Here is a 25,875-nt window from a genome sequence, read left to right as displayed (position 1 = left end):
GGACTTCTTTCATTAAACATAATGTGTGTGTCGGGCGGGGGGGTGATTTATCCATATAATTATATGTAGCAGTGGTTCATTCTTTTCCTTGTATGAATATGCCACAATTTATTTGTGTATTCTGTGGCAGGGTACTTAGGCTCTTTTCAGTTGTTTTAATAGTGAGTAATGCAGCTTTGAGCACTCATACATGTCCTTTCTGTTGGGTATTGTCAAAGATAAACAAAGCCAGATACTAGTTAAAGTAGTGAAGACGGATTTTAATTAGTAATATACCATTGCAGTGGGAAAAAGAGTCTAGCATGAACTGAACTCAGCTTTGAGTTTTACAGAGGAGGCATGGGGTTTAACAGGGAGGATGGGGGAGTAGGGAAGGGGCCAAGGAGGAGGCTCAGCAGAGTCAGGGAAGTGAAAAAAGTTACAAAGTGTAAATGCTGATTGTGCCAGCTGTGTCTGTTAGCTGGTTATTATTGGTTAGGATTCTAGTCTCCCACGGACTGGGTGACAGAGGTCCGATGCTACCTGACGATGATTGCATTTTAAAAGGATGGCTTTCAGGTTCTTGAGAAAGACACTCCTGAGTAGTAGGAGATATGTATATATCTGAAAGGGACAGAGAAAGGATTCTCAATTGTAAGCCCTTCTTTAGTAAATTCTAAGAAAAGTGTCGGTAGCCAGGGGCCTGTCCGAAGGTGCTGACTAGAACAGTAAATTCTTTTGTCAGCCTTGAGTTTTCTCAGGTACTTTAAGCAGGGCTGGGCTCATCCTAAGGATGTGGCTGTGAACTGTTAACAACTGTATTAGTGTCTTTTAATGTAGAAAGGAGCGAGTGGGCTAAGTCGTTTACATTGAGGGTCTGTAGTTTTGGGTTTTTTTAAAGTATATTTTATTGATTATGCTATTACAGTTCCATTTTTTCTCCCCTTTATCCCCCTCTACCCTGCACCCCCTTTCCTCTAGCATCCCTTCCCTCCTTAGTTCCTGCCCATGGGTTGTACATAGAAGTTCTTTGGCTTCCCCATTTCCTGTACTATTCTTAACCTCCCCCTATCTATTTTGAACCTACCAATTATGTTTCTTATTTCCTGTACATTTTCCCCCATTCTACTCCTTCCCCCTCCCCTCTGATAACCCTACATGTGATCTCCATTTCTGTGATTCTGTTCCCATTCTGTTTGTTTGCTTAGTTTATTTTTGTTTAGGTTCAGTTGTTGAAGTTGCAAATTTGTTGTCATTTTACTATTCATAGTTTTGATCTTCTTTTTCTTAGATAAGTTCTTTTAACATTTCATGTAATGGGGACTTGGTGATGATGAACTTCTTAAGCTTTACCTTGTCTGGGAAGCACTTTATCTGCCCTTCCATTCTAAATGATAGCTTTGCTGGATAGAGTAATCTTGGGTGTAGGTCTTTGCCTTTCATGACCTTGAATACTTATTTCCAGCCCCTTCTTGCCTGAAAGGTTTCTTTTGAGAAATCAGCCATTGGTTTTATGGGAACTCCTTTTTAGGTAGCCATCTCCTTTTCTCTTGCTGCTTTTAAGATTCTCTCCTTATCTTTAATCTTAGGTAATATAATTATGATGTTTTTGGCCTGTGCTTCTTTGGGTCCAACTTCTTTGGGACTCGCTGAGCTTCCTGGACTTCATGTCTATTTCCTTCGCCAGATTGGGAAAGTTTTCCTTCATCATTTTTTCAAATAAGTTTTCAACTTTTTGGTCTTCATCTTCTCCTTCTGGCACCCCTATGTTCTAGATGTTGGAATGTTTAAAGTTTTCCCAGAGGTCCCTAAGCCTCTCATTTTTTTTTTTTTTTGAATTCTTAATTCTTCATTCTATTCTGGATGAATGTTTATTTCTTCTTTCTGTTCCAAATTGTTGATTTAAGTCCCAGGTTCCTTCCCTTCACTGTTGGTTCCCTGTATATTTTTCTTTATTTCACTTTGTATAGCCTTCATTTCTTCCTTTATTTTGCGGCTGTACTCAGTCCTTTCTGAGAGCATCTTGATTACCAGTGTTTTGAACTCTGCATCTGATAGATTTACTATCTCCTTGTCACTTAGTTCTTTTTCTTGAGTTTTAATCTGTTCTTTTATTTGGGCCATATTTCTTTGCCTCAGTGCACTTGTTATGTTGTAAGGGGCAGGGCCTTAGGTATTCCTGAGGGCAGGACAACCCTCTTGCTGTGTTGTGGCGATGTATGTGGGGGAGGGATCAGAGAGAGAACAATGTTGCTTCCTTGGCTCTCACCCCACTTTCAGTCACTTCCCCTGCTACCCACAAGCTAATTGCGCCCTTCTGATGCTGATTCCCAGGTGGGTGGGCTTATGTACATTTTAGGACCCCTGTAGGCCCCTCCAACAGACTCTCCTGTGAGACTGGCAGATTCCCCTGCTGCCAAAACACCCGACCCCAGGTTTTTACAGCCAGAGGTTTTGAGGCGTTAGTTTCCCACGCTGGAACCCTGCATTGTGGTGTCTGTCTTGCTCCCCAGTTGTTCCTCCCAGCTTATCTGTGAGTTATTATGGGACCACCCAGTCTGCCAGTCGCCACCTCACCTGCCTGGTCCACCTCTCCCTGGCTGCCCATCTCTGCCTCTCCTACCAGTCTGATTGAATGTTTCTTCTTTAACTCCTTGGTCATTGGACTTCCATACAGTTTGATTTTCTGGCGGTTCTGGGTATTTTTTGTTTTTAAATTCGTCGTTGTCCTTCTTTTGGTTGTGCAAGGAAGTGTATCTACCTATACCTCCATCTTGGCTGGGAGCTCTTAGCTAATTAAGGGTCTATAGTTTTCACAAGCCAAGATTATGATGTAGTTAAGAAAAGGGCTCAGAGGATCTTGGCCAGAGTTTGTTTCAAAGAGAGAAGCTTCATCAGTACTGGGGTGGGCAAAGGTAGGTTTACAGCTCTCATGGAAAATAATACAATACTTAATAAATAATAATATAAGAATATACTGTGTTTTGTGTACTCACAACTGTAAACTTACTTTTGCCAACCCCATAGGTACCTATGAGGGGAATTAGTAGGTCATGGGGTAGGCATGCATGGTTTGCTTTAGAAGACAATGTCAAACCCTTTTCCAAAGAGATTCTACCCATGTCTATACCCTCCAGCAGGAAATCAGAGCTCCTTTTGTCAGCAATACTTTGTAGTCTCTGTTTATTATTATTTTTTTTTGATGTCGCCCCTTTTATGGAGGTACAGTGGTATCTCATTATTGGTTTTAATCTGCATTTACCTGATTTTGATGTTGCACTACTTTTCACAGGCTTATTTAGATACTCTCTTTTGTGACGTCTTTATTTAGGTGTTTTGCCCATAGTTTTATTGTGTAGACAGTCATTTCCTTATTGATTTGGAATCTGTGTAGATTCTCAGTGTAAGTCTTCTCTCAGATACATGTGTTGTGAATCTCTTCTCTCTTTGGCCCATTTTTTCAGTTTCTAAAAGTGTCTTTTGTTAAAAAGAAGTGCTTATTTTAATGGAGCCAAATTTATCAATATTTTTCTTTCTTTTTTTAATTTAACCTTTACTGTATTTTTTTCCATTGCCATTTAGTACCTTTATACCCCCCACCCCCCGGCAATCACCACATTTTTGTCCATGTTCATGAGTCCAATTTCCTGATTTTGTATTCTGTTTATGAAATCTTTTCCTACTCTGAGGTCATAAAGATATTGTTCTATGTTACCTTCTAGAACTGTGCTATTTAATATAGTAGCCACTGTTTCACAATTGAGATATGGCTAATGTCAGCAAGGAACTGAGTTTTTAATTTTATTTAATGTTAATGGATTTAAATTTAAAACTGAAGCAGTGTAAAATTTTTTTCTATTAAACATATTAAACATTTTTTTTGCTGTTGATAGAATTATGTTTCACTTTAACCTAGCTTACTAAGAGCTTCATTATGAGAAATTATAAATTTAATCAGCTGCTTTTCTACCTCTATTGAGATGATCATATTTTTTTACTTTAATCAAATAATGTGCTGAATTACACTGATTGCATTTCTATATAGAGATTTGGAAATGTTAAATCAGTACTGAGTTCTCTGGGTAATCCCCGCTTGGTCATAATGTTTAAACTTTTCATATACCACTGTATCAGATTTGCTAATTGCTTTTAGTTTTGCACATATGCTCATGAGAGATATTGGTCTGAAATTTTCCCTTCTTGTAACATCCTTGTCAAGTTACATTATCAAACTTATGCTAGTTTCATAACACAAGTTGGGAAGTGTTCCATTTTTCTCCATTCTCTGGAAGAGTTTTTCTTTTTCTTTTTTAACATTGGTGTTATTTCTTTTTAAACATTGGAACACAAATGAAGTCATCCAGCCTAGAATTGTTTTGTTGGATGGTTTCTAAATATGAATTAACTTTCTTTAATAGATATAATTATTCAAATTGTCTTCTTATGTCAGTTTTGATAATTTTCAATAAAGCTTATTTTACCTAAATTTTCCCATTTATTGTCATAAAATAGTTTATATAATAACTTCCAAATTCCAATATTGCTAATTTGGGTTTTATCTCTCTTTTTTCTTAGTCATTCAAAAAATATATTTTATTGATTATGCTATTATAGTTGTCCCAATTTTCCCCCCTTTGCCTCCCTGCCCAGTCCTCCCATTCCCTCTAACAATCCCCCCACCTTAGTTCATGTCCATGGGTTGTGCATATAAGTTCTTTGCCTTCTCTATTTCCTATACTATTCTTAATATCCCCCTCTCTATTTTGTACCTACCAATTATGCTTTTTAATCCCTGCACCATTTCCCTCATTACTCACTCCCCTTCCCCCTCCCAACTGATAACCCTCCAAATGATTTCCATATCTATGATTCTGTTCCTGTTCTGCTTGTTTGCTTAGTTTGTTTTTTTAGATTCAGTTGTTGATTGTTGTGAATTTGTTGCTGTTTTAATGTTCATAGTTTTGATATTTCTCTTAAATACACCCCTTTAACATTTCATCTAATAATGGCTTGGCGATGATGAACTCCTTTAGTTTACCTTGTCTGGGAAGCACTTTATCTGCCCTTCCATCCTAAATGATAGCTTTGCTGATAGAGTAATCTAGGTTATTGTCTGGGTGAATGTGGCTTCTTTAAATCCTTGGTTGTCAGACTTCCATACACTTGGATTTTCTGACAGTTCTGGGTGTTATTTGTTCTGAGGTTCAATTGTAATTCTCTGTGTGGTTACGTGAGGACGCAAAGCGTGTCTTCCTATGCCTCCATCATGACCGGAAGTCTTAGTCATTCTTTATAGGAGGTTATCAACTTTGTCTTTTTAGAGAACCAAATTTTTGCTTTGTTAGTTTTCTATCTTATTTCTGCTTTGTCTTTATTGTCTTTCATAATCTCTTACCTTGATTACTTTCTTCCTTTTAGTTTCTTTAGGTTCAACTTGTGGTTCTTTTTCTAGCTTCTTGAAATGGAACTTAGAGTATTAATTCTCAACTTTTCTTTTGCATATTGTGTATATGTAAAGCTCAATGTTTTCCTCTAGTCACCATGTTAGCTGCATGCTAGTCATTTTGTTATGCTGTTTTTAATCATCACTTCAAGTTTATTTTTAGCTCTTATTTGATCTATAGGTTGTTAGAAAAGTATAGGTTCACCTGTGCTTTCCCATCTGGCAATTTCATTCTGAAATTTCTAGTGTTATTTTTTATTATTAATTTCTAGCTTAATCTCACTGTTGTCAGAATACATACTATGTATGATTTCAGTCCTTTGAATTTTGTTGGTACTTGCTTTATGGCTTGCCATAGCACCAACTTAGTCAATTTTCCATGTGCTCTGGATAAAAAAAAAAAAAAAAAAAAAAAAAAAAAAGATGTATTTTCTCTAGTTCTTGCGGGGGGGTGTTGTTTTACATATACTTATCAATTAGGTCAAATGTATTAGTAGTTTTTGCTCAAATCTTATATATCTTTATAAGTTTGTCATCTGTATTTCTGACCAGCTGGCTATAAATAGGGGTTGCCACAATCCCCTCCTTTGGTTCAATAATTTGCTGGAATGGCGCAGAACTAAAAAAAAACAAACAAACTTACCAGTTTATTATAAAGGATGTGATAAAAGATGCAGATGAATAGCCTGATGAAGAGTTACAGAGGGTGAAGTTAAGAAGGGTCCCAAGTGCAGGCGCTTCTGTCCCTGTGGAGTTGGGGTTCAACAACCTCTGAGTATGAGGATGGGTTAGGGTTAGGGTTAAGCTGCTAGATTTTGTGTCTAGGTTTTCTTTCTTCATTTAAATAATATTAAAGGCAGTAAAGAATGTAGGGAAAGGCAGAAAAGTACTTGCAGATCAATTTATTTCTTCCAAGGTTTGTTTTTAAGCGTATTAAGATGAGTCTATGATAAGTTTTACTCTAGGGCTGCTTTATCCCTATTACTAAAGTGGGACTCTTCTGTGGTCTCTACTACTGCCCCCTGTGTTTGTTCTACCCTGGCTGGGTAGAACTTGAACATTTCCCAGTCCTGCAAAAGCTTCAGATCTTATTTAGCTTCTAACTCCCCAGTGGTTATTTGCCCAGCCTCATGCAGTCTCTCTTTGTGCTTCTGTAGTTTACTTGTAAGCCATAGACCCAAGGGGACCTCTATGCTTATTTCTGATGTTCTTTTTCTGCATGGCTCCCTCCTCTCCAGGGCTCTCCCCCACACATTTCCAGCTGCCCCAGCCCTCTCAAACTCTGATCACTGCCTTCTCAACCCGATGACTCAGCCATGCTCTGTAAAGGTTCTTCCTAGCAGCACTGAAATCTGGAAGAAAGTGCCTCTAGGCAGAGGAAGCTATTGTGATTGTAGACCTTACCTCATTTATTTTTGTTCTCACCTTCGTCACAGTTCTGCACTTCCCATTGTCCAATGCCTGCAAACAGCTGCTTTGCATATTTTGTCCTGACTTCTAGGGCTTCGTGATAGGATATCATCCCCAGAATCAGTCAGCCTTTTAAAGCTAGAATGAAACAATGCTGCCAAGGTTTTGTTAACTCTGCAAATGAAAAGTGAATGCCTAGAAGAGATGGTTCTGTGATGGTAGAGGGTGAAGGCAAAGAGATTCAGAGGGACCTATGTCACTTCATCTAACTTTGCCAGAAGTTTAAGAAATGCATTATATTTGGAAACATTTTCTCCTCAATTTCAAAATTAAATTCAATGGGAATAGTAAATTTGTTTTTGAGAATTAAAAAATGTTTTACCCTAGGTTATTATAGTTTTTCTATTGAATGAAGGTAAATTGGGCAGTTTTATGAATATTACATATTGTTAATTCTGATCAATAACAATGGTGAAGGAGCACCGTAGCTGATGCTGATAACAACGTATATTTAAGCACCTCCAGTGAACCAGGCATTGTGTTAGACTCGTCATATGGATACTTCTTCACCTTGCAATACGAATCTGCAAATTAGAAAACTGTGATTCCCAGAAACTCAGGGAGGTAAAAGTTAATTCCTCAAGCTCACACTCTCAGACTGAAGTACTGGGTGGTAATTTATTGGGGCAACTGGGGAACAATCTCAGCTCACCATGAACAAGGCCCCCGTCCATTGTTATGCTGCTCCCTGATTCCCTCCTCACCTGGGCTTTCCCGTCTGGCAAATTAGAGTGGAAAACCGTCAGCTCCCTCCCCAGAGAGGCTTTGTTTTTATATAGGTGTTTTGCACTATTTTGACTTGAATAACAGCATATGTAAATGTGCTCCTAGCAGTTAAAATTATTTTTATTTTTACAAACTTGGCCTCTCCCACTGGGGTAAACAGTTGAACATTATGGAGAGGATAAAGCAGACTGGAGGGAATGTTAGTTGGCTAGGAATTGCTTCTCCACCTTCCTCCCCACCCAACACATATTTCCACTCAGATATAAGCTGCCACGGTGGAGTAAAAATCAGTAAATTTCCCATCATGAAGTCCTAGCTGGTTCTGATATTCAGTGTCCAGAGTGCATTAATCCAGATATTAATCATTAACCCTGCGTCAGGTTGATTTGTAGGGGCAGATGTTCTCACTGCAAAGAATAAAAGCCTCCTGCGGCCCCGGGAGACTCTCTCGCATGCGGCCCCCAGCCAGCTCACAGAGAGGTGCTAGTGAGCAAGGGCACTTTGCTGCCTCTAACCATCTATCTGCCTCTTGTTCAGAGGCTGGTGTGTCCCCTCGACTTTGGCTCTCCCGCGGGCCCTGCATTGTTGAGCCCTCCCTATCTTGAACGGCCTTTCCTGGCATTTGAATCATCACTTCGATGATGTGATAATATCTGCAAGTTGGGAAAATAAAAGTGGCATTTGTTTAGCCATAATTAATGAAATATTTATGTTGCATGAGACTATGTGATAAAACCTTAGGCTTAGAGTCCTTTTGCTTCTGATTACATTTGGGATTTTTTTTCTATGACCAGACATTCTGACGCCAGCTCTTTTACACTGAGCAGATGTCATGTAGTAAAAATGGGTACCAGATGCTGCGAGCCGCAGAAGGGCGATTTGTTTAAGAGCTGGCTCTGACTTTTTTTTTTGCATTCAATTACTCTGCAGAACAAACCTTACACAAGCATTTAGGTAACTCAGCTAACTTCAGACAAGCATTTTAATAATAGATTTCATCTCTGAATGCATTCAAGCAACACACCATATAAATGGTGTTTAAGGAATTAATTGATTTCTGCATAATACCTTTATTTTTAAGGTGAAGAGAGAGCTGCAAAGCTCTTGGCAGGGACCCAGAAATGTAATTAACGTGGAGGGCCAAATTTTCAGTTGCCCTTAGGTACTGCCTCCTCGTGCTCCTGGCAGGTGCAGTGAGGGGAGGGTATGGGGGGGGGAGGGGGGGGAGGGGAGAAGGGAGAGGCGGCTTTGGGTCACTAAGTAAGAAAAGAAGCTAGGAGTTCAGTGAGTTCTTCTGTTCCCCTTTCAGGTCCCAAGCACGTCCCCAGCAGGGTGCAGGTGACAGGGGCTGGCTCTTCCACCTCCTCTTCTTCTGAAGACGAAGAATTTGATCCCCAACTTTCCTTGCAGTCAAAGGTAAAAAAAAAAAAATTGGCAAACCAAAGGGGGTCTTGGCTTGCAGGGCTGTTTACCCTCCAGATTTGAGACCCAATGTGGGCTCCAGCTGCTGTGGTTTCATTCGGAGGATCACGTGTCATTGCATCTGACAGCAACTGCCCTTTTTACCTGGAATACCCCAAGAATTATCTCCTTTTTGTTGTTGTTAACTTTTATAAGCTTAACCTTCTCAGAGATGTAAAATGGGGGAGGAAAAAAACCTGACGTGTCTACTCGAAACATTTGGTGACTGCAGCTCTTAAAAGTGGGTTTAATTTGTGGTCCAACAAGCAAACTATTGAAAAAATTACAACACACAGATGCATAGTTCCCTGGGGGAAGCACAGCTTCATTTAAGAAGCACTTGAGACAGATTGCATAGAAAATGTTATGTTTATTCTAATTAGAAATATGGAATGAACCACGCAGTTGCATGTAGGTGTGGATACTCTGAGGGTCCCCACCGTGGAAAGGACTAGTCATGTACCGGCTGGGGAGATGGCAGTCCCTACTCCTTGTTTAATGAACATGAATATTTCTGGAGAACACTATAAATAACTCCCATACCCATTTGAAAGCACAAACAGCGTTCTGTGTCTTTAAATGTAGCTGTATGTCACATACACAGAGACATGCATCCCATGATGTAAGAGACATGCATCCCACTATTGTGTTTTTTGTCCACTGGGGTTAGAGCAGTTTCACTGGGGTGGGGATCTGGATGGATGGACCTAAAATGCTTCCTGGGTGGACAGAGATGCAGTTCACTGCTCTGACCATGTTTATTTTTTTGAGCAGTGAAGAGAAAGGGAGAGAACCAGATTTATTTACTTAGACTCAACTTTTCCATATCTGGCACTAGGAGCTTTGGCGTCTTTTCAAGTCACTCGGGGGTTCCAGCTCCCCAAGGCCCAGCCTGGAGCAAGTCAGGAGGGGGCTGAGAGATGGCTGAGAGAGAGTGTGTGTGTGTGTGTGTGTGTGTGTGTGTGTGTGTGTGAATAAGAATGAGAGACTATGTATAGACTCCTAATTTTGTAACTGTGGGTGTCTCTGATTAGTTACTCAACACAAATGAATTCGATGTGTGTGTTGACTTCTAGGGCTTCCTTACCGCCCCTCTCATCTTTTTGAGTGACCCTGAGTTATTTCTGTATTCCAATGAGCATCAGCCATCCTGACGCTTATGGAGAAGAAAAGAATGGCGTGGCCCAAACACATCCAAATAGCAGGACTGTATGCCTCAGGCAAGCCTTGCAAACGGCTCCTGCTCTCCCAGGACCCAGCCAGTCCTCACATTAGCTCACAACGAGGTAAACCCTGCTTGCTTCTCCTGGCTGCTGATGTGGCCGCCCTCACAGGAAGGAAAGCTGGCCAAGGACTCCCCACGGGCTCACAGTGAAGGAACACGGGGAGCTTCCCCTTCTCTGGTTTCTTTATCTCTTCTGTCCCATACAGGTGCATCCCCAGATGTGTGGCACAGAACCCATGTCAGCTCCAATGAACCTTTGCATAGGAAACTGGACACAGGATGTGCACATTCCACCTCTTCCCTTTGCTTTGCCCCTCCCCTCTGGCTCTGTTCCCAAACCGGCTCTGGATCTGCGCCTGGGACAGGCAGCTTGTCCTCATCCTACCAGAGCTCTCCTTTCTCTGTCCTTTATCTTTTTTTCTTTATCCCTTAGTCTCTTTTCCTCTCTGTATCGTCATCACTATCACGCAGGACATAAGAACTGTGCCTGGCAGCTCATGAGGCTATCTGAGCATTAATAAATCATCCTTCATTTCTATATCAACATCTTTTAACAAAAAGCAATAAAGGACTTTCTTCCCTCCTCTAGGTTCTGTTTTGCCGATTCTTGATAAAGCAGATGGGGGTTGGCAGCTTTGCTGCTGGGAAGTGCTATTACAGCATCCTCCCTTGAAATTGTATTGAATGCTCTTAATTTAGGGTAAAACTTTGCCATTTCAATAAAGTAGGAATCTTTGGTTTGCCTACACAGTATTTGGCACAGGAAAGGTGAAACAGACTAGATGAAAATGTGGATGCTGGATTCAGATTACCCGAGCTTACCTTCTGGCCCTACCAATTACTAAGTGTGTGTCCTCTTGGGCAAGTTAATTTAACTTCTTTGAGTTTTAGTTTCCTTATCTATAAAACAAGTCTAACTTGGGGGATAGTTAAGATGATACATGTGAACTAATTAGTACAGCATCTGGCATATAACACTCAATAAATGCTGGGATTTATTATGTAGGTTAGTAGGTTATAAGCTCAAGAGATAGTTGTTAAATAAATGAACTGACTCTGCATAGACTGAGTTATATAGTCTCTAGACGACAATTACAAGTGATCTCCACCGTGCTCTTCCCCAGCCTTTCCGGAAAGATCCTGGCTGCCTAATAGAGGGGTTCCTGCACCCCAATGGCCAGGAACCTCTGTTCAGAGTGATTGCCAGTCAATCTGGAAGTCATCCCCTAGAAATAAAAATGATATGATATGGAATAAATCAGAGTTCTGAGAGCCAATGCTTCCTTCCAAGGGTGAAGGGGAGCAAAGGGGAGCATGAAACCTTCAGGATTCTAGATCCTAAAGGGAATTCCATAAAAACCAAATTTCTTCATTGAGATAAATGTTTTCACCAATGATCTGTGGACATTCTGAACCCTGAAAGCTGGAATCTTTCTAAGGAGAGTGGTGGTCTCTTTGTGGAATGGGTGTCAGAATGACAAGGATCTGTGAAACCGTGGAAAAGTTTAGGCTTTTGAGGCTCAATCTCTAACCTCTGTTAGGGACCCAGATTCCTCTGCAGTATCTGGGGGTAGGCCTGTTAGGTCTATTCATCAACTGTGGATTTATGGTCCTTTTAATGGGCAAACTTTCAATTCAGCCACAGTTATTGAATACCCAGGCACCAGCCACGCTGTAGTAATTTTGTCATTCCATATTTGTTTCTGCCAGCATCAAAGAGGAATCTCTAGCATACTCTAATCCTCATGCTGTTATAGAAAATCGAAGTGTATGCTCAGAGAAGGCAAACTCATAATAAAACCAGCCCAATTTGAACATTAATTTCATGTATACAGGATGTATACATATGTATAATATATATACTCATGCATATATATATGCACAAATATTAGATGAAAAATAATAGGTTTTAGTAAAAGTTATAATAATGCTAATTTATAATAATAATGCTGACAATAAAAATCATAGCAGGTACTGAATTCCTGTCCTATATTTTTTTCAGTTATTCTGCAAAGGGTTTGACCCATGTTATCTCATTTAGTCCTAATTACATCCTTACAAAGTAGGCAGGAGGCTATTCTTTTCGCTCCGAAAAGAATGCTGAAGTTCAGAAAGTGTGTGACACGCTGAAGGGCGCGCCGCTCAGCTGGGAATTGATGCAGCTTTGCGTGGTCCCCGGTCCCAGTGCCCAGCCACGACCCTCTGCCCTTTCTCCAGTCAGAAGTGTCTCTTGAACTTTCCACTATGTGGAGCTGGCCACGCCACTACTTCCCCTTTCTTTGGTGTCTAAAACCTGGAAATGGCACCATCGAGATCCAGACATCTCTTCTAAATGCATCAGTTTTGAAGGTTCTGTATTTTACAAGCCCAGGCACACAGAGAACCCAGCAACATTAACGGTGCATTTGCACAGCAAAATGAAATAGGGAGGAGAAGCAATGTTATGCTTCTTTCCAGCCAAGAAAGCTTTTCCTTTGATTTGGATGTGCTCCTCCAAATCACATCCAGGTGTATTCTCAGGTTTAATTAGGCAGTGTAGAATGAACGTAAGGACTAGTTAAAGTTGTTGCATCATTTTCAGGTAGTATACGTGTGTGTGTGTGTGTGTGTGTGTGTGTGTGTGTGTGTGTTTTAGGCTCATCATCCTAGGGCTTCATGGTAGCTGGTAGCACCTATACAGCGTATAAGTCTTGTATTATTCCAACCTTCAAGTGTACCAAGTAAGTGCTCTATAAAGCCACTCCCAACTACATACTACACGTACAGACACTCCAACACAACCCCCCCCCCACACACACACACACCCCAGTTTCCCAGTCTAGCACCTACTAGCCATGTGTAGCTATTTAAACTAATTAAAATGAAATAAAATTTAAAAGCCAATTTCTAAATCACACTAGCCTCATTTCAAGTGCCCATGCAACTGGTGGCTTCCATATTTTAGACAGTCACAGATATAGAACATTTCCCTCATCGCAGGAAGTTCTATTGGACCTTCATTGTTCTAGAAGCTAAGCAGTGGTTTGGTCGCAGAGGGCAGAAGCCCATGACAGTATTTTGTAAGTTTCAACCCAATTTCTCTGACATATTTTTTTCTTCTCTGTTGTTTTTTATAGGAGAGGAAGATGCTTAGAAGAAGAAGGAAGCTGGAAAAAGCAACACAACTATTGGTTAAACAAGAAGAATTAAAAAGACTTCATAAAGCTCAGGTCAGAAAACAAACTTGATATGGGGGAATAGGTCTGGGACCCTGGCACTCTGGCTCCGAATGCCCTTTGGAAGTCTGTATTGCACTGGGAGGTGGGCTGGGGAGAGGTCAGTTCCTCTTCTCTGAGCAACCAGGTTTGTGGCTATTCCAAAGGTGCTGGCTCAATTCCTGGTGGCACCAGGGTGCTGGGAGGGCACAGGTGTTGATCTGGCCCCCACCACCTTTCCAGCTGCAGACTGGTTTCCAGCAAAATGCGCCTGACATGATCTCCAACGCATGGCCTCGGGCACCATCCCAGGCCTTGACTGCCAGTTGTGTCCTCTGTGAGGACCCGTCCTTCCATCAACTTCCTGCCAGCGTCTCTGCTGAACTGACAACTATTAGGGGCTGTCTCTGTTTCCACGTTAGTTGACCACATACGCAGTCAGCATTCTGGTATAGATTTCCTGGCCTACTCCCAACATTTCTGCCCAAACTCATCTGCCCACCTCTGTCGCAGAGCAGTGAAATGAAGCAGGAAGGCAAGGCATTTTCCCTGTCCCCAGGGACCCAAACCTGGCCTCGAAGAACAGTTAGGTTTTAGAACAAAAGGACTCGCGTGACATTCGTATTAATCCAATACACCCTTCCTTTCTCCAGTATCTTTTTATCTGGCCATGGAGCCCTGTAAGTTGTTTCTGAGATCAAGGAAGTAAATTTAATTCAACCTCCTTTACCCTTCATAGTGACTGACTTGTGAGCTTCCCCTTTCACCTACTGGACAGGGAAAATCCCCGTCTATACCCTCTGTCCACTCCCAACTTCTAAAACAGGTTTCTTTGAAATGTTTCAACTTTCCCTGCTGAGCACAAGATAAGTCTTTATGCTGTGCATTGGCAAGCTTGGCAATTTCCCCTCCTTATAGTTTCACTCCAGACAATAGGTGGCAATAAGAACTACAATGGCTTTTTGAGTCTTAATTTGCATTCCTTTTTCATCTTTGAGATTTTCATTCTTAGTTTCTAAAGAATGACCACTGTATTGGCCAGCCTGGGCTGCCATGACAACATACCGCAGAGTGGATGCTCAAATAACAGTAGTGTATTCCCGCACAGTTCTGGAGGCTGGAGTTCCAGATCAAGATACCTTCAGGGTGGGTTTCTGGTGAGGGCTCTCCTCCTGGCTTGTGCAGAGCTGCCTCACTGTGTCCTCAGCTGTGTCCTCACGTGGCCTGTTCTTTCTGTGTAGATGCAGAGAAAGGGAGATCAATATCTGGTATCTCTTCCTCTTCTTATAAGGATATCAGTCCTATCAGATTAGGGCCCCACCCTCATGACCTCATTTAACCTTATTTACCTCCTTTAAAGTCCGTGTCTACTAACTCACTTTGGGAGTTAGGGCTCCAACATATGACGGGGAGGGTGGGTGGGGTGGAGTGCTCTACTAACTCCATAACAACCACATAGCCATAATTACAAAGCCATCAGTAATAAAGTTATTTAAATGTTTTCTTTCCTTTTGCAATTCTACACTATGCCAGCAACAGACCGATTTATAAAGATGTAATTATCTTTAAAAGAGAGACAGAGAGGAAGGGGGCATGAAATTACAAGTTATTTTAGATATAATTCCCATCTATTTCAAATTTTATGTTTGGGGCTTAAACACTCTTTAGTTGGCACGAGAGGAGCCAGGTGGCTGCTCAGGCCCTTCCTGCTCAGGCCTCTTCACCGGGTTGGAGGTGCTTTGGCAATTGTGTACCCCAGCATCCAGGGGCGATGTAGAAAGATGTAGAGTTAAGGAGGAAGGGGAGCGAGACAAAGCTGGAGTAACGCAGAGGAGAAAGAACACACAAATTCTACCTGCCCCGACAGTTGCTAGTCCCTTAAATAGACCTGGTCTGCCAGGTGCAAAGGCTGTTCTGCCCAGAGATGGGCCTTTTGGGAGCTTGGTATCTGAAAACAGAGAAAATTGATGGGATGAACTGAATATAGATCGGAAAGGCTTTCCCCTAATTATCCTTCTTAATATACAGAAGAGAGAAATAGCTGGCAGGGAAAGTAATAGTGAAAATGTAATCCCACTCATGACCCCAAACCTTAATAAGAGTTAATGGTGAGTTCAAGGAGGGTGTGAGGTTGTCCCTTTATGGGATAGACATCTTGTGTCTTAATAACCTGTTAGTAACAAGGCTACCATACACTGCCCTAGTAAAAGGCCCCTGAGCATTGGCCCCATGGTGCAGTGAAGGGATAGGTGCAGTCTGTAGCTGAGGACAGGAGCCAGACTGACCGAGAAAGGAACACTCAGCTCCAGAAGTTGGCCGAGGTCCCCTGCTCCAGACCAACTTCTTGGGAGGGACCTGCTGGGTTTTCTTGGGAAAATGGAATGTGAGCGCGCTCTATGTTCACCCCGAGAGCCCCAGTCCTACTCTGAGTCATGGCTGCAGCTCCAGTGTTTCTTCCAGGACCATAGTCGGAGGCTGGGGTTCCACCAGCCTCGCCCAGCAGCCTCTGCCTGAGAGCACGTCTGCGTGACTGGCCTAGTCAAAGGGGACCATTTCACCATCTACTTGGGGGCAAACTGAGCTAATACACAGACCCCTTGCTTTATGTCTTCATGCTAAAGAAGGGGAACATCCAGGTCTAGTTGCTTGGGAATTCAGAGGTCCTGACTCCTTTCATCAAGGAGGTGACAATCTGTGAGGAAGGACTTCTTCCTCTTGGAAAGTGGGTGATTCTGCACACTTACATCACCGGGAGTCCCCACGTGACGTAAGACCCTGGCATTGCAGGCCATCCAGAGGCAGCTGGAGGAGGTGGAGGAGCGGCAGAGGGCCTCCGAGATCCAGGGCGTGAGGCTGGAGAAGGCGCTCAGAGGAGAAGCAGGTAGGCGTCCCAAGGGACCCCATGGCTGTGGTCTAAGGGCAGTGCTGGTCTAACCTGTCTGGGAAAACAGTGAGACTTTGTCACCCTCTGTCAACATCAACATACAGTGTGAAATCCACAACTGCTTCACACTTTCACAAGCAACCTGGCGGCCCCATCTGAAATTCCTGTGGGCTCCGGGTGCCGGTGGGCCTTGTGTCAATGGGTTTCTGGTCTGCCCAGTTGTCTGCTAGTGTGCATGTTCTTTGCGATCCAGGGCTTAGGATGAATTCAGGGAAACATGTGGGCATTCAAGCAAAGTTCAAAGCCTGGACTTGAAGTAAAAATACTGGTTTCTCCCTTTACTCACTGTACGACATTGGGCCAGTCATGTTTTAAATCTTTATGAACTTTGTTTTCCTCTCAAATGGAGGTAATAGTGGTTTCCTACCTTATACAGATGATGTAAGAATTAAGGAAGAGCCCTGGCTGGTGTGGCTCAGTGGATTGAGTGCTAGTCTGCAAACCAAAGGGTTGCAGGTTTGATTCCCAGTCAGGGCACACGCCTGGGTTGTGGGCCAGGTCCCCCGGAGGGAGGGCATGAGAGGCAACCACACATTGATGTTTCTCTCCCTCTCCCCCTCTCTCTAAAAATAAATAAATGGAAAAAATTGAGGAAGAAATTATTTATATATGTATATGTGTATATACATTTAGATATGTATATGTACATCTATTCATATACATATGTGCATACAAATAACATTTATATGCATATATGTAAATTAGCACATTGCCTGGCACAGGTAAAGCACTAAATGGTAACTATTCTACCAATATCTTCAGATTCTCAAATCCAAACAGAATTCATCTGGTGAAGACCTCGTGTATTGGACATGAAGACAGTGGGTCTATAATGATGAATTTGATAGTTTCTGCCTTTTAGAAATTTATAATCCACTGAAGGACACAGGCATGTGGAAAGATAACCCTCCATACAGGAAGCCAAGTGCTGGGGTAGGAACAAGCTGTAGGGTGCATAGAAACAGAATCAAAGGGTTCCTAACTGATCCTGGGAGAAGGGCGGGCAGCCTGGGCTTCCTGGAAGGGTTGACCTATTAAGACGGGAACCAGAGGAGGCGCAGAGGAGGAGCAGGGTTAACTGGGAGGTGAGGCGACTGTTCTGCCAGAGGGAGCAGCACCTGTGAAGGCCACATGTGAAAAGACGCGAAATGCCTTAACAAACGAGGAGCTGGCGAGGGGTTCTGAGGTGAGGGATGACTTGAGAAACCTACATTTTTTGGGAAACTGCCCAGCATCTGTGTGGCTAGTGAATTGGAGGGGGCCCTTAGAGTTTGTGGAAAGTATTGTCTCTTTAGCTTTGTGACATGGTGTCGTTAGCCCTTTATATTTTAGATATAAAGTGTGAAAAATGAAGCAATGAAAACACATATCTCTCTGTGCAACCATGAAAATGTGTTACTTGTTAAACAACACAGTGCAAGGTTAGCATTTGACTTCTCTTAAAGGTTCAGTTATTTGAGAGTGATGATACTATCGAGGGCAGACCCAGCTTTTGTGAGGCCTGAAGCTCATACAATGTCGTGCCTGCAATATCGTGCGGGCTGCTCCCAGAGCCTTGCAAGGGTCCCTCCAAGTGAGGGGCCCTGTGGTTTTGGCTTCATTAGCTGTATGGTTATTTGTTTCTAGAGAACAGGGAAACAGTGGAGCCTGGCTTTAACCCTCTGTGCCTTACTTTCTGTATTTGTGAAGTAGGAGTGATAGTCATATCTGTTTCTTGGATCTGTGGTGAGGATTGGCTAAAACAATTTATGTGGAAGCTCTAGCATAGTGCGTTGACTATGGGATGGATAGGATAGATGATTAATATATATTTGTTCATTTTCTTGCTGAAATACACTATCTTCTTGCAAAGAAAACCCAAATCCACCCATCAAAAGGAGGATTCGTTACAAACACAGTAACTGTTTCCTGCTGCTTGGAGTGAGAGTCACTGCCTGTCTTTACAGCTGCTTTTGGGGCCTTCAGCACAGTCATCTGCCCTTGCTTGATGTTTGGTCTTATTCCCAATCAAGAAAGCTCTGGCATTTTTCTTTAGGAATCCACTGATTGAAGTGAGCACCTTAGAAATGAAAAGGACACACCAGCAAAGCTAGGGCATATTTCAGTTTGCTGGGAAGGTAGTGCAGAGTAGTGGGGCAAGTGGAATTATAGTCATCAAAGAGCACAGGGTTCAAATGCTGTTCCTTTACATTTAGGCTGTGTGGTCCTAGGGAAATCACTTAACCTCTCTGGTCCCATATTCCTATCTCTGAAAAATGGAGCTAATAATCTCCACAATACCAGGTCATTTTGAGAATTAAGGGTATAGGTGAGCGACGTATCTCCCAGAATATAGCTGATAAATGCTACCTGATATGATTTTACAAAATGTTGATATCCACATACATATGAGTTTGAAGAATGGATTCTCTCATCTTCAGTACTTGGGGTTTAAATTCTAGAAACCACATTTTTAACACTTGAAAAATCTCCCTCACGCCAAATGTGAAGAAAGGCTATTTTGAGTTATCAGCTAAAGGAAGCCAGGCAGCTTGTGGTGTTTTCAAAGTTGTGCTAACCTGGCCAGAAGACGGATGCCATTCATTCTCTTTATATCCCTGGTAATTTAATTCCCCTGTTAAGTTTATGGGCCTTTTTCTCCTTGATGGTCCTTGTGTGGGTGACAACTGCAAATCAAGCAGGGGATGAAGACTCAAAGAGTCGAGTCATGGAGAGCAGCCCCAAAGGGAACCATATGGAAGATTTGCAAACCAGGCACCAAAATTAATACACTCTAACTTGTAATAACATTTGTGCAATAATAATATTCCTTCCCAGTTTAATATTCTATTCAGCCCCTTTAAGAGATTGCCCTGGTGCTTAATGAATGACCAATGCTTATTAGGTTAAGTTATATTTGAGCTGGCCTGTGCTGCTCTGGTTCAAGTAATTTAATGGGAATTATTTAATAGGTATTATTAGGATAATTAGAAAATGATCACAGTTAGGCAATAATATTGAGCTATAAAGGTTGTGAATAACCAAATTTAGAGACAGGCCTGAAAACATGAGTAGTCTGCGACGGTTATGCAAGTCTCCTCTAATAATTATGTGCGCCAGCCTGAAAGGGTCTTTTGTTCCTGGAGTTATTCATTAGGCAGGCATTGAATTAGAGGAACATGCGGGGGTGCAGGACGGAGGGCAATGATGGCTGATGAGCAAAATGAGGCTTTGATGAGCTCCTAATTGTCGTGACAACAATTCCTGCTTTCTTTTTTTTTTCCAACGGTCAGAAATAAGCTTCCCCTCCCCCAGGAAGGGACCCCCGAACCCATTTTGTCAAGAAAGGGGAAACCAAGAAAAACAAAAATCCAAGATTCCACCCTGGAAGACAGGTCATCATGTTCTGGGGGTTGGGGGTTGGGGGGGGAGAGAGAGAGAGAGAGAGAGAGAGAGAGAGAGAGAGTGTGTGTGTGTGTGTGTGTGTGTGTGTGTTACAGATGGATGTCTTTGACGAAGGGAATGGATTCCCCTGCTGGTCCTGGCTGCCTGGAGTAAAGGACCAGGACGTGCAGCATCCTGATCACTTGGGGTTCCACCTTCTGTCAGGAGGCCAACCCCAGCTTAGCCGGGCACTTAGATTTTTCTTAATTAAGGCCCTGTTACCTACTGGTTTATTGGTTGTCAACACAGTGGTCACTGTTATGTGCTGGGTCATGAAATACCCCAACTTAACAAGAGATCATCATTCAGATTTAGTTGGTCTGCATAACAGAATTTGTTCTTTCTTTCAATACCTAGAGACAGATGAAATCTGATGAAAACTGTGAATGACTTTGAAAGAGAAAGGATATATTCCCAAGAGAGCTGTATGGGAATTATTCCTCCCTTAGGAATTTACCATCTTCTGGGAGTATTTACCAGCTGGTTGTCTGCATTAAGCTTCTTTATTTATTATTATTATTATTAGTTATTTTTATTATTATTGCCAAATGGCTCCTCCATCATACAGGGGGCTTTGCAAAGAACAGCAGGATGTGGGTGGCTGCCAGCAGGTGGCAGCAGGAGCTCACATTATGACACAAAATTGTACTGAAAATCTAGCCAGGAAGAGGGAAGTAGTTTGGCTTACACTCTGTGGTTTTTATCTTGACTGCTGCTGAGGAGCAGAAGGAATAATAATTTTCTGGGTAACGTAATGGTGAGGTGTTCTGAAAAGAACAGAGATATTAGAGTCCAATGCTCCTGAGTTTAAATCCTGATACCAGTCATAGAGAATGGCAAAGATGAACAAGCCTCCGAAATGGATGGCTAAGCAAGAACAGGATGTTGGTTTGCCACAACTCTATGATTCAATTAAAGTAGGACACTCCTGAGTTCGAACCCCAAAGTGGTCATTAGGTTACAATTACCTTTTTGCCAAACTTTCTTATCTGTAAAATGGACTAATGATACCAACTTCATAAGGAAGATATGGAGAAAAGACTAAATGAAATAATGTTAGTAAAGCATCTAAAAAAAACTGCCTGGCATATAATAGTTGTTCAAAAAGATTAATTCCTTCTCTTTTTCCTCTTTTTGTTTAACCCTTCTACCTTTTTTACATAGCCCCCAAATCCCTCCCCCCTGACAGCTTCAGTCTGTTCTCTCTATCTATGAGTCTGTTTCTGTTTAGTTTGTTAATTTATTTTGTTCATCAGATTCCACATATAAGTGAAATCGTATGGTACCTGTTTTTCTCTGACTGGCTTATTCTACTTAGCATAATACTCTCCAAGTCCATCTATGCTGTTGCAAAGGTAAGATTTCCTTCCTTCTTACAGCTGAGTAGTATTCCATTGTGTAAATGTACACAGCTTTTTTTATCTACTCATCTGCTGATGGACAGCTGGGCTGCTTCCAAATCTTGGCAATTATAAATAACGCTGCTATGAACATGCCTCCTCTTTCCTTTCCTATTCCTATCATTATAAAACAACTGGATGGGTAACAGTTTTTCAGATTGTATTTATTTGTTCATTTGTTCACATTCTCTTATAACTATACTCCCTAGAAGAGATTTAAGGTAGTTCCTGTAAATACATATAATACATGAATCTCACATGCCTGGTCCGTATTAGAATCTCAGTGTAGACTCATGCTGTTACCCCAAAAAAATAGTTCAGTAAAAGCAGTTTAACAAAGAAAAGGAAACTCAGTGGTTCTGCGGCATGCCTCTCTGACAGTGTGCCATAATTTGGGGATAGATTTCAGGGAATGGAGGTCCTTTAAGTATCCTTCCACAGTGATTTGCTCCCTGCCTGTGCTAAAAGAAGGTGAGTCCAAGACTTGTTAGCCATCGCAAGCGGCTGGTGGCTGTGCTCTCAAAGGTCAGCCGGGCAGGGAAAGGGCTGAGGTCCTTCTGTGATCCTGGAGGAGTCTGATTGTATGAATACGGGGAGGTCATAGAACTGGAAACTTGGGTAACACTGTTCACCATGTAATACAATGGAATATGGTCAGGAAAGAACTCCAACCTCACAGAGAATGGCCAGGAATAAGACGGTCTGCAAAGTTGATGGTGAAGCAAGCAAGGCATTGGGGTAGGTTCGCCACAGCTCTGCAGGGGCCGAAGTGACGGCTGAGGTGCGCTGCCTCCCAGCAGGGAGCTCGTCCCTCACAGCGCAGCAAGCAGCAGAAATGGCCACATGCTACATGTTGCCCTGTCCCCCAGTCCTGTGGTGTGACCTAATAGGCTCAGAGGGTAGCTGTGCACACAGTGTGTTATGCCACAACTGAGGAACTCAGGACAAAGGACTGAGCAGCTTTTCCAGCAAGGAGTGAACTAGCCAGCCCCCCTTTCCCAGGAGGCAACGACTTTCACAGTAGTCCCGCTGCGGCATCCTGACCCTCTTCTCGGAATTGCCTCCCTGACTTACTGTTGGAATGGCTCACGGTCAGAGGATGGCTGTTAGGTTATGCAGTTGGACACATTCAGCAAAGACACAGGGATGCTCAACATCTATGACAGACTGCCTCACTCAAATACCAATTATCTGTCTCCAGCCCCGTTAGCCACCGGGGAGAAACTCCGTGGCCTTATAACAGCAATGGCCCCCGTGCGGGCATGAGTAAGATTCTCTTCCGGAAGAAGACTTGAGTTCTTTTCATTGCATGGATTCCAGTGTCCTTGAGGCCTCAAGGCTATGTGCCTTAGAGCATTGCTTTACACACAAAAAATTACCGTGAAAGCAGCAAAAAAAGGACATTTTACCTTCCAAGTTAGTCCACCTAAATATACAATAGAATAAATATTTCAAGAAATAATATTGAATTTTGCTTCATATAAAAGACTGGAACTTCCTATTCTGTCCCATGTTTAGTGCGTATTATAACCCGCAAAATTAATTTTGCAACTCTTAGATTTGAAAAACACTATCATAATGATTTTACCTGGAAAAATATTTAAAACCAAATAACCAGAGGGCTCCCTGAGCCACAGACCCAGAATGGGGTTCCTAAGAAGTACAGAGGAGCAGAAGGGTGGGCAAGATACTATAAAAGCCATTTACTGCAAGCATTCTTGTAAAAAACATTTCTGTGCTCTCAAGTACGTGAGATAAATCTCTGAGGGTCAAGAAGATGGGGAAAGAAGGCATGCAGAAACTTACTTGTGCCAGGAAAGAAGCAAGCACAAAACCAGAAATCCAGGGCAGCCTTGGGGGTAAATATCAGTGGTTTTAGAGTCTAAGCCTTGGAACTAACAAAAAGTTAAGGAGCTGACCTTGAGATTCCCCCAGTAAGCCAAGTCTCCAGCTCTCCCAACCCAGTTATAGATCCTCTAAAGAAATCATGCCTCAGTTTAGGCTCTCAGGATCCTGACAGATTAAGTTCAATAAACTGTGAGCTTATAATAAGAATAATTTTTAAAATCACCCGAAACACAGGGAAGTCAGTCACTAAAAATGAGAGTCAGCAAAAGCAATATATTTAAATGGTCAAGAACTTCAATTTATTAGTTTTTAAATACAGAATATACTATGTCTATATCTATGTGTGAAATATTTAAAGAAATAGAAAATTGCATATAAAAAGGAGCAAGCAGAAAAACACTGTAAAAGTGAACAGGCAAAACCACTTTAAACTTAACCAACTTTAACCATAATCAAACTTAATGTCATGAGCTACCTGCTGTGATACATAAGAAAGACATATTGTCACTCAAACAGATATAAGTTGGGCCCTGGCTGGTGTGGCTCAGTTGGTTGGGCACTGTCCTGTAAACTGAAAGATAACAGGATTGATTCCTAGTCAGGGCACATACCTAGGTAATGGGTTTGGTCCCCAGTCGGGTCATGTGCAAGGAGCAACTGATTGATGTTTCTCTCTCACATCGCTGTTTCTCTCTTGTATTGACATTTCTCTCCCTCTCTTTTCCCTCTCCTCCCCACTCTCTGAAATAAATTTTTTAAAAAGAAAAAAATGTTTAAGTAAAAAATAAAATAGATGTAAGTTGGGAGTTGAATGATTAGAGGTAGTATTCCAGGGTCCTTGTATTGGTTAAAAGTAGGCTAAGGTGTTGATTTAGTTTAGACTTTTCCAAGGTATTGAAATGCCTATTTAAATTTTAAGTGCAATCACTAAAAGAATAGAAATAAAATATATAAAGTCTAACTCAGTTTCATAAAACAGAGGGAGAAGAAATAAGAAGAAATAATCAGCCAAACAAAAATTCTAACTCAATTCTAAATAGCAACAAAGAAAGCATAGGAAAAAAAAGATTAAAAGATAGCATAAAGAAAGATGAAAGAAATAAGCCTAAATATCTCAGTAATAATAATGAGAGTTAATGAACAAAACACCACCAAATTATATGCTGTATAGCAGATACATATAAAACACAGAAAGTTTTAAAGGAAAAGGATGGCAAAATATATACTGACTTACTAAAGCTGGAGTAATTATATTAAAAGCAGTGAAACAGCCTTTAATGCCACAGCCATGGTTAGGAATAAACAGAAATAATCATATTATTTTAAAATTATCAACTCTCCAAGAAGATATGACAATTTTAGATGTGTATGTATTGACTATAAAAGGCTCAAAATACATAAAACCAAAAAATGATGAAACCACAGGGAAAAATTTCTACTATCATTGCAGGAGAACTTAGTATATCTCACAAGTAATGATAGTCAAGTAGACAAAATATTAGTATCAATTTGAACAATGCAGCTAATAACCTTAATGTAATGAACACTTAGAAAACCCTGTACCTCCAAATTAGAGAATGTAAATTCTTCCCAGTTTCACTTGGTGATGTACAAAAATTGATTATACGTTCACAAAGTAAATCTCAGGGAATCTATACTTTACAAACTCCATTCTGTACTACAATGTAATTAAATTACAAAACAATAGACAAAAGATATTTTTTTAAACCATGAATGTAGAAAATAAAAATATGTATTTCCCATGAATCAAAGAAAAAGCAGATATTAAAAAAATACTTGGAAATTTAAAAATACTAAATAAGATGAGGAAAACCACAGATCAGACTTGTGGGATGCAGTGAATATGGCTCTTAGAAGCACTGCCTTAAATACTTTTTTTTCTTTTTTTAATTTAATTTTAATTTATTTTTTCAAATACATTTGTCTCTGCCTACCCCCCCATGCCTTAAATACTTTTATTAGAAAAGAAGAAAGGTTGAAAATTAGTGAGCTAAATATCCAACTTAATTTAGAAAGAGAAAACAAAATAAGCCTAAAGAAAGAAAATAATAAATATATAAGCAGAAGTAAATGATGTAGAGAATAAAGATAAAATAGAGAGGGCCAAGCAAATCAAATATCGGTTCTTTAAAAAGACTAATAAAAGACTAGAGACAATCTCTTAAATTGATTTTAAAAAATAAGAGAGAAGACAGAAATAACTAAATTAGGAATGAGAGGGGCAGACATAACCAGAGTATAGCAAAGATTCAAAAAGATACAAGAATATAATGAACACATAGTTTAATTAATTTCAAAATTCTGCAATCTAAGGGTGTTTTAACAATCACCGTATTAACAAATTAAAGAGGAAAACCATATGGTCTTTTTAATAGAAAAAGAAAATATCATTTGACCAAATCTAATACTCATTTGGGATAAAAACTTTACTAAAAAGGGAACAGAACACAATAAAATGTTCTTAATTTGAAGGATATCTTCTAAAATCTTGAAGCAAGCAACATTGTTGAATGATAAAATATTATAAATGTTCCTTTAAAAATCAGGAATATGAAAAGGATGCCTACCATCGCCTCTTCTATTCAAAATTTACAGAAGATCCTAGCCAATATAGCACAACAAAGAAAAAAACATGGCATAAGGCTTGGAAAGGAAAAAACAAATTTTCTTTTCAGAGGATAGGATTATTCACATTGAAAGCCCAAAAGAATGTACAAATAAAGTATTAAAAATAAGAAGGG

At 41.0% G+C, this 25,875-nt stretch overlaps 1 protein-coding gene across 1 annotated transcript in view; it reads left to right on the top strand.

Annotated features, from left to right (window-relative positions):
• Window positions 1-25,875, top strand: part of MICAL2 (microtubule associated monooxygenase, calponin and LIM domain containing 2) — a 207,136-nt gene that overhangs the window by 165,440 nt on the left and 15,821 nt on the right. The window contains exons 32-34 of the mRNA XM_054586094.1: window positions 8,928-9,034; window positions 13,421-13,513; window positions 16,286-16,379. Of these exons, the coding sequence (XP_054442069.1) occupies window positions 8,928-9,034; window positions 13,421-13,513; window positions 16,286-16,379 (294 nt within the window). The remainder of the gene's footprint in view (window positions 1-8,927; window positions 9,035-13,420; window positions 13,514-16,285; window positions 16,380-25,875) is intronic.

Source organism: Pteronotus mesoamericanus, unplaced genomic scaffold (assembly GCF_021234165.1).
Source record: "Pteronotus mesoamericanus isolate MK-2021 breed Mesoamerican mustached bat unplaced genomic scaffold, CSHL_Meso_final contig_90, whole genome shotgun sequence".
NCBI classification, from domain to species: domain Eukaryota; kingdom Metazoa; phylum Chordata; class Mammalia; order Chiroptera; family Mormoopidae; genus Pteronotus; species Pteronotus mesoamericanus.
This window is presented reverse-complemented; position numbering and strand designations above follow the sequence as displayed.